This window comes from Vanessa tameamea, chromosome 10 (assembly GCF_037043105.1).
Source record: "Vanessa tameamea isolate UH-Manoa-2023 chromosome 10, ilVanTame1 primary haplotype, whole genome shotgun sequence".
Taxonomy (NCBI): Eukaryota; Metazoa; Arthropoda; class Insecta; order Lepidoptera; family Nymphalidae; genus Vanessa; species Vanessa tameamea.
In genome coordinates this window covers 9,396,659-9,406,702 of record NC_087318.1, presented here as the reverse complement: position 1 = coordinate 9,406,702, position 10,044 = coordinate 9,396,659, and the positions used below count along the sequence as shown (strand labels likewise).

Sequence of the window (10,044 nt, the reverse complement as noted above, 5' to 3'; positions counted from 1 at the left end):
AAGGTATCGATAATACAGTTTACCCCAATTCAATCAATTTACATGCAACTGAAACAATGTTTGGGGTATTATGACTTTTATGTAAATCGCAGTTTAACTGTGTAGTAGCGTACATTTATCCGTACATAAGAAAATATCGTGACTCTTTGCAAGCTTGAAATAGCAACCCCTATCACGCTACCCTACAAACAAATGAAAAGTACCCGCTCCTACGTAAGGCCTAGTCGTCTTTTGCACGCCACGGGAAGTTGTCCTCAATCCTTCCGCACCACTTGTAATTTGTACTAAGGAATTATGTAAGTGGTTGTTACAGAATCAATCATTTAATTAGGAAAAATTCTTTATTCTACACAATGTTCACAGATGGAAGCAGATGTTGGTAATGATGTGGTGACATCTTTAAGAAGCGACTTAGCCGCACTACAATATAAACGTGATAAATTACTCTCTGAAGTAAGTTGTCAGTTGTATCTTTGTAATACATTGAAATACATAAAAACAAAACGAAAAATTAAATTTGTACTTTTAGAATAACGATTTAAAGAACCAAATGTTGTCTCGTGATCAAAGAATATTAGAACAGCAAGTGGAAATCGACCACCTGCGTGAACAAAATGCACGTCAAAACGCTATTATATCATCCCTCAAAAAGAAAATTCAAGACCTCGAAGAATTTCAACGTAATTTACAAACTGCGCAAGGTAGAAGTGATTTGACTGTGCAAACACTTCAAAGGGATAACCGTTACTGCGAAGAGAAAATAAAAGATTTAGAAAAAAAAATAAGATCTCTCGAATTGGAATGCAATAATGAAGAGCAGCAAAAAGAAAATGCGCGATGTCAATTTCATGACCTAATTAGACGATTGTCTGTTGCATTGGATTCAGATTTTTGTGATACCAATCATACCCATTCACCAGAAAGCCTTATTATCAAAGCTGCAGAACTTGTGCAAGAGATCACAAGACTTAAAAATAAATGTATGAACACGACAGAAAACTTATCGACCATCGAGCAAGATCTTAGAAGTTGCAGAGATTCTCTAGAACGTGCAAATACCGATAAAGACATGTTACAAAGACAACTTTCCACTCAACTTCTTGATATAGAAAGACTTAAACAAGAAAAAGAATCTCTCGCTGTTTCTAATCGAGTTATTGAAAGAGAACTTCATGAAAGCAGGGAAAAACTATCTCACTGTTCGAAGAATCTTAATGTTGTAACTGATAACGTCAACCAAAACGAATCACTGATAATCCAATTAAAAGGTTTGTAGTGCCTTTACTACTTTTAATAAACTAAAAGAAAGAAATACTTCTAAACATACATTATGTTTATAAATATGTCTTTACCCATTTTAGAGGATTTGCGACATCGTGACGAAAAATATCAAAGACTACAGACCGACTTTCGAAATACGATGGAATCCATTGCGATCCTACTTAGCTTGCCAACACGTTTTGTCGAAGCACACGAAAGCACTATCAAAGATCGTATTAGAGAAATATTGAGTGACTATAAGGATAAATCTGTGGTACGTAAGGAGTCTATACTTTATTAAAATCGTACATTAAAAAAAAACCAATAATGTTTTTCCAAAATAATTTACGTACCTAGTTATGTTAATACACTATAGTCATATAAGTACCCAGTAATATTTTCTTATGGTGCGCAGTTCTCTTAAAACACTACAACAATATTCTAAAGAAAAAATTAATAACAAGTATTTATTCTATAGCAATTGGAAGCGTTACGAGAAAAATTGGGCATGGAATCTCAGCAATTGGGTAGAACTGCTCATTTACACGATCAAGCCACTACTCGTGTGCGGATCCTCGAAGACGAACGGAATATGCTCGAAACGAAAGTTCACAAATTGGAATCAGAACTAAACGCAATGGAACTTTCCAGAGATAATCTTCGAAAGGATAAAGCAAACGTCAGTATATTCATTGAGTTAATTATATACTCTTAAGACTCTTTATAAAAATTCTAAGAGCTGATGTAATTGATAGATACGAGTTATTTAAGGCGACAAATAACTGTAATTACTTTAAATGTAACAAAATATGTACACAATCATTAATACATACCTACCTATATAAGACACGGGATTATTAAAATAATTATTGAATACATGAACAACGTGCATGATCGACAACCGGAATTACTGGTAATTGCTGCCGAATTAGACAAAAACACTTATTGGTTCAATGCTAATATCCAAATTAATTACATGTTTAATACCACAATTTTCCACCACTTATTATTAAATTACAAAAACATTTCTCAAAGATGACTAAGAATCACGAGTAAAGTATAAATAAAACATAATAATTAACTTTTTCCCGATGCAGTTATTTACAATACTGTTACAGTTCGTGGCATTCCTCGAGCGACTCAGCCGCACTTTTAATATGGATGAGTTGACCCAGGATATCGGCGTAGAACTACACACTGACTCCATTATACACCGAGCAGAGCAACTCGCACGACTCGAGAGCGATAAAATCGTAGACAAGGTCAGTCACTATAGCATATCACGGGAAAGGAAAAATTAAGATCAGTTTACATTCCTTTCGTACTATATAATATATTTAGATTTATAAGCTTGGCTTGACGCGGTTAAATGAGAAACGCAATTTTATTTGTCTTCTGCGTTTTTACAAATTTATAGTAAAATATTAATACCTACAAACAATACACTTTAATACTTTCGTTTTAAGTTCCAAAATTCTGATATAACAAAATAAGACTAATGAATGAATACAATGCAATCCTTGTTTATTTTATTATTTCTTATTGTGTCGCTTTGTATTTTGCGTATATTGATTTAACCGCTACCATTTATCTTCACATTGTGCTTGGAGTAACTGACAACGAGAGGGTTATAAATCTGTTAGTTTGGAATTCAATGGCCGCAAAGGCATATATAAGAATTGTAATTTAAATATATTTGCCAGGATAGAAGGATACAATGTTAGCGGTTAATTTAATAAATGTGTGTTTTATGTAGCTGCTATATTATGGATACTATGGCACACTCCCGAGGCTGCGAAGAGAACGATCTTTCCATGACTTACCTTATCTTAAAGAAGTAAGATTTGTACCATTCAAAATTGGCTTGGTATTATTAAACTAGGTTTAATCCTGCTCACCTAAATTGTAATTTCGCTCAGTCATCGATGACACTTATTGATATCCGACAAAAACACCGTAAATAATTAGACACTGCCGAAATATCCACCAAACCATTTATTCGTAACAAAAAACACTCCATGACAGCCTATTAGATTCCTAAAATTATAGCAAACATCATCAAACCCACTGAAATGTAGATAGATATTAATAAACAATACGTATTTTAGAATGAATATGTTACTCTATAATGATTTTTATATGTCATTTGTTAAATTAATATGTACAATAATCTAATAAGGACTTTTCCAGACAGCCGTAGTATATCAACTCCAGCGTCGAATACGGATATTAAGGGAACAGTTGCAGAGAAAAGATTTACACTTGGATTTACTTCGGCGTAAGCTTAGTGTGCAGGTAATTCATGTAAAATATTAGCAATGCAGTATGCAGCAGTAAACAAACTTAATACTTCGTAATGATTAACAACCGATGAATAGCTTTTGTTATACTTAATTTTTAATTTTTGCCTTTGATTTTCGTTACATAAGTGACTAGAACATGTGATGATGTGACCTTTATATTTACATTTAACCGTTGCTACACGCAAAAAGTATAGACCATTAACCTATTTACATAACTATATAGGTAGCCGATATTATGCTGCTGGTCTGGCTTCATTATGCCTTTGAAAATTAGCTTTAATTCATTCTACTCTATACAAGTTACAAGGCACACAAGAATCTAACAAAAATACAAAGCAATGATGTGATAATAGTAAATAACCTCTGTACAAAATAATAAAATAAATAAATTATTATCATTAGTAACTTTAAACCTCGTAGAAAATAAGTATTTTAAGTCACTGACCGTTTTATATACATATATAAATGATTAATTATAAGTTTTATTTTAAATTCTGAACTTACTTAAAATATACAGTAGCGACCCTATGATGCACCATATTCCTGCCTGAGTAAAGGGATTTTTATTGATATTTCTTAGCATTTTAAGACAATGGGAAATAATATTTATTGATTCATACAATACAGGAAGAGAGTTCAAGAGTACGTGCAGTCCTGCAAGCCGAACGAGACGAAGCGGTGAGTCGCAGTAAAAAACTAGCGCGGCAGTGCGACAAACTGGGCGTGCAGCTGAGCGACGCACGCGCACAAGTTCGCGATCTAAACGCACAGCTCGCCGACGCCGCAGAATACAAGGTATTATATGTATATAATAACGTAAATCAATATTGTATGGTTCTAGAAACTTTTTATTTAAGATTTCGGTCATAATTAGCATTTTCATCCGATTCAATAGCCAACTAGCACAAGATATTATAGTGTGACCCAAGTGTGTACATAAACGCAAGGTGAACTCCTACCTACACGCTTTTCATTCTCTGTTATCCCATAATCTGAAGGAACAGCAATCCGACATAACTGGAAACACATCGCGGAATCAGTCACGGCCTCACCTTCCCGACCAACGAAAGAGATTTTATTTTATTTTCAACAGGGTAACCAACAGTAGATACAATATCACATCAAAATAAAAAAATACATTTCAAAATATCTTGGCAAATGATCTACTATTTACACCTGTAAGACTGCCTAGTCTCACCATGTACTTACTATCACAATGATTAGAAATAAGAATTATAATACATTTTATTACCTATTACATAATAAATAATAACTAATAAAACCAATAAGATATACCATCAAATTAGAAATGAGCACAGATAAAATTATTTATTTTTCTATTGAACTGATGGCTATCGTGACATAAGTCTAAATCTTTTACTTGATTACTAATAGTTATCATTTTTAAATAGCAAAATACGACAGTAAATCGTATAGTACAAAATATTAAGTTTGAATGTAGTTACAATTAAAGGGCTTAATTAAACCAATCATATGTAGTATACTATTTTTTACAGCATATAAAGTAGTACATACAAATAGCAGGCGATCCTCGCTAATACTTTCATCTACCTAACATCATTTTTTTATAAAACAACACATAATATACTTCTTTGGTATTAAATCGCATAGCAGAGACCTGCTTCGGTATCGATTGTACTTATATTCACTGGAATAATTTGCTTGCAAGGTTAAAGTGATTTACTAGTTACAAAGGTGGTCTTATTCTAAGATATTCTTTCGAATCGCACGATTGTTCTTCGATGTTTAGTTTTTATACAGATTTTCTTAATCATACGATAATAACTTCTAAATACGAAAATAATAAGATTCATTGTTTAATAATTTAGTCATTTCTCGTTTTGAAGGGGAAAAAAATGACTTCTGTTTTATGTGAATACAACTCATAACTTTAAAAAATATATATATTTAAAAATTGAAATAGTCCCCAACATTTTGTATAACCTTTTTTTTCTATTCTGATAAATACAAAACCGCTATCTAAAGGAATTGTAAAAGGTTAATTGCAAACGTTAAACATCGTTTGAAATTTGTTTTATTTGGGTATATTTAAAGAATTCCTTAAAATTATAGGTAACAACCAAAGACTTATATATTTCATAATTGTTTTTATTTATAAGTTATAACTTAATTTAATAATAATAGGATATTGTGTCTATTATGTAAATTTCACGGAAGTCTTTCGCAGTAAAGGCCAGGGCCTTTTTTATTATAATATTGATACCTTACCTGAATAATATACATATAACATATATCTATAACCACAATAACAACATATTCATATACGACCACGCACAATGCATATAATATTATAATTGTAAAACAAATTCCTGTCAAGTATACCAACGGACCAAATAAACAATGATTTAAAGACGCATAAGAAAGGCATCAAGGTCTAGAAATATCTCGATTATAAATTTAAAATTATCAGCAAATGCATACATAAATAACCATATGGATGCTTTTTCTTTTATTGTATTAAATATAATCATATTTTCACTCTGGATATAGATAGCTTCACTAGAACGAGCTCGCAAAATAGAAGAGCTACAAAAGAAACTCGACGAAGCGGAATTACTTCGAACGAGATACAATCGTAAAGTCAACGTTTTAAAGGATCAAGTCAGATCTACTGGCGAAACGTTCGAACAAGAAAGATCAACTGCGGAACATCAAATTAATATGCTGAGGGACGAGCTTTCCAGAACAAAGGAAGCACTCGCTGAATGTCAAAGGAGAGAAGCACAGTTACAAAGCTTTAGGTGAGTAAAATATGTCGTAACTTTGTATTATACTCTTTTAAAATGCGATTTTATTCATATTTGGCAATAAACTCTTATACTTTAAATAGTTAAGATATTCATATATATTACATATTAATTCAAGTGTACGTTATAAGAATGAAATTTTATGTTCGCTGAAGTTCAATATAATGCAAAAGTGGTCATAAAATTCGGGATGTTTTTATGTACGAGCCAACTGTGCTTGCAAATTTCGCCCGCCCAGGGCTATTACCTTCACACGAAAAAACATACAAGAACCGTTTACCCTTAACCTTGATGTTTTAAATCAAGAGTTGGTACGGCCTCTTACAAAACGTAATTGAATTACATTGACACATTATGGGTCCATGATTTAAATGAGAACAAAATTTTATCAATAAAATAAATTTATTTTGTATATTGATAATTTAGATTGCGTAGTATAAAAAAATATATTTTTATTAAGAAATAAACATGGTTTTTTAATTAAGCCTTATGAAACAATTGTCCGCCTGTCTGCCTTAATAAATATACTAATGAATGAATTATTTTATAGTCAGTATCACTGGGAATGATTCTAATAATAAAGATCCAAATATGTTCTAAGCATTAAACTCACATAAACTCATATAAATACATGAACCCTGAAAATATTACACACTTTTTTCGGACATTATCAGCCTGTAAATTTCCCACTGCTGGGCTAAGGCCTCATCTCCATTTGAGGAGAAGGTTTGGAGCATATTCCACCACGCTGCTCCAATGCGGGTTGGTGGAATACAAATGTGGCAGAATTTCGTTGAAATTAGACACATACAGATTTCCTCACGATGTTTTCCTTCACGGCCGAGCACGAGATGAATTATAAACACAAATTAAGCACATGAAAATTCAGTGGTGCTTACCTGAGTTTGAACCCGAAATCATTGGTTAAGATGCACGCGTTCTAACCACTGGGCCATCACGGCTCTGATATGATCTTTTTCGGACAGTCGAGTAAAAATACATTTATTTTCGTTTTTAATGCAAGAGGAAATACTTCCGGGCATTAAGACTTCCGACTTGCTATTACAACAGGAATTCGATTGCTAAGCTGCTGGGAATATTGGTGCCGTCGTCTGTGTCCGACTTCGAAATGGTGTCGCGACTTCAGAAGCTGATAGATGCCCATCACGACTTTACGATTGTGTCACGACGTTACGATGACCCCGCGCTGCTGCGAGCTTCGTCCAGATCACCGCCCCCTTCACGGTGCAGGACACGAACACCAGATCGGTAAATAAGAACATTCTAAAAGATATTTTACTCCCTTAATAAATACTATTCGTTGTTACTATAACATATAATAATCTTTAGCTCAATGATATATTCAATTACATTGCTTTATTGCAGAGCCAAATATATGGCAAATCGTTATAAAATAATGGTGATAAATAAGCAATTAAAAAAATAGTTACATAAGAACTACTATCTACACTGATACTGATATGATTACAATATGTACTATTTATATGCTGTATAATATATAACCTAAGAACTTTAGTGTAACTTCCTAAAATAACGATTAAATTTAGTTTGATATCCCAAACGTATTTTAGCGATCATTGCATTATAGATCGGGAGGTAATGTTGATGACTAAATCATTTCACGCCGCTTGATTTTAATTTATTATAATCGGTCAGCTGCGATGATACTGGTTGCGGGTAAATGTTCAATGTAAAAAAAAAAACAAAAATAATAAACTATTTATTATTGTCATAAATTATTAATTAAGAAGCTAAAATCCCGTTGACATTTGCACAATGATGATAGCCTTCTTACTTCAATTAGTCTTAATTCTACAGACACTACCCTCCGACTAGGCTTTACATTATCATTTCTTATTATTATTAGACTACATCTATCTCTTAATACTCTATGCACATATTTATTCGTGTAAGAACTGTATCTGACATTGACATTGTTTTATCAAAGACATTAATATGATAATTCTTAATTAGCTACAAATAGTCCTAACACATCACTTTTCACTTGTTTTTATAGATGTATTTAACACGTCGTAAGTGCATTGTTCTAGATCCCTACGCTATGATGACTCCGGATACGCCGATCCGGCGTTCGATTTGGAGGACGAGCTTTACAAAGGGCGCGCGGCGTTGTGACAGTCGCGCCGCCGCGCCCGCTTCTAGCCGGAATAGGCTCGGCGATACGAAACTTCAAAAAATTATAGACTTTACTTAAATAGTATCCTAAAAGTAATCACGGAATAAATTCTCTAAATATCAATAATCGGTACCATATACAATATATATAGATACTTAGAATACTCTTCAAATACTCTTCGACAGTTTTACGTAATTTGTCCATTGGTTAATTCATTAGCCATGTAACAGTACCGTTTTTTTCCAATGTTGTATTTAATTTATTAATTTTTATACATAATTTAATAACATAATTTTTGTTATATAAGTTATAAGCGTAACTCGAAGTACACTAACTAGTATAACTGTTAATTTATGTAAAAATATATTTTCAATGTCTTCAACTAATTTAAGTAATGTATCAACTATTTCATAATAACGCTGTTAGTTGAATTAAATTTGTAGTAAAAACTTTTCATTATGTTATATATTGTTTTATAGTATTTAATAAGCATTATGAAATACCGTAATATTAGGAAAACATCGGGTAGAATAGTAACTGATTGTTGCTTAATTTAAAACACATTTAATATCATACTCCGCGATTATCACCCATTTCATTTGGAATATATATATGCTCGAGCCACATTGTCGAGCACATAACACAGAGAGATGAGATAAGATGCTTATTATAAGTAATAATAACACCGTCTTCAATTTGATTTGTGTATAATTATCACTACTGAGTTCTCAATCTTGTTTAATTACTATTTACACTGTAAACTGATTATTACTGGAGAGTCCTCCGGCATAGACCCTATTCTAACATACGCCTTACTGTCAAATATAAAATCATCAATCAAAGACAAGAGATTTAGACATAGATAAAATTTACACTTTTGACTAATATGATGATATATACCTAACAAAGTGCAAAGAGGATTTTACTTTGTTTTTGCTTCGCGCACTTACCAGATTGATTGTGTGTTTATAGTTATTCCTCTGCGCCTTAGAATCTTATATTGCATTTTCCTCTGTATCTATAGTAACGTCCTCAAATTCGACCAGCCAGGTATCTGGTTCTTGTCCGGGCACTTGAGTGTAACACTGCTAACTAACTCCGAGTTACTGGTGGTACCCAATAGGGATTTACAGATATATTTTTTTTTAGTGCTTTATATATAGATAGATTGCTCATGATGATATTTTACTTATAATTTAATCTGTGATGTGCGAAAAACATGAGATATGCCTTACAAGATAGCTATTAAACAAACGAGGCAGTTTACGTCGTCAATAAATGATCTTTAATAATCCAAACTATTTTTAAGTCGAAATGGTATATTTTAAAATTATTATTATTAAACATAGATATATTAAGCTTGACCGGTATTGTAATATTAGCATTCGTATGTAGATTTATTTTTTTAAAGTTTTCTTTAGTGTTCGTTTTTTTTACATCAACGTGTTGAAAATATCAGCTTTAAATGTACCTACCGTTATTTTTAATTGAGGACTAAAACAAGTTTAAGCATTTTTTACGTATAACTTACGTA

The 10,044-nt window shown here is 32.2% G+C and overlaps 1 protein-coding gene across 1 annotated transcript; it reads left to right on the top strand.

The window, feature by feature from the left end:
• The first annotated feature begins 367 nt into the window (after positions 1 to 367).
• LOC113404136 (uncharacterized protein) lies at positions 368 to 8,681 on the top strand. The gene is made up of 10 exons (XM_026644938.2): positions 368 to 453; positions 530 to 1,268; positions 1,362 to 1,534; positions 1,739 to 1,939; positions 2,379 to 2,522; positions 3,451 to 3,555; positions 4,191 to 4,358; positions 6,096 to 6,346; positions 7,424 to 7,621; positions 8,425 to 8,681. Exons 2-10 carry the CDS (start codon positions 551 to 553, stop codon positions 8,507 to 8,509), a joined length of 2,043 nt encoding a protein of 680 aa, XP_026500723.2. The 5' UTR covers positions 368 to 453; positions 530 to 550; the 3' UTR covers positions 8,510 to 8,681.
• The last annotated feature ends 1,363 nt before the right edge of the window (positions 8,682 to 10,044 follow it).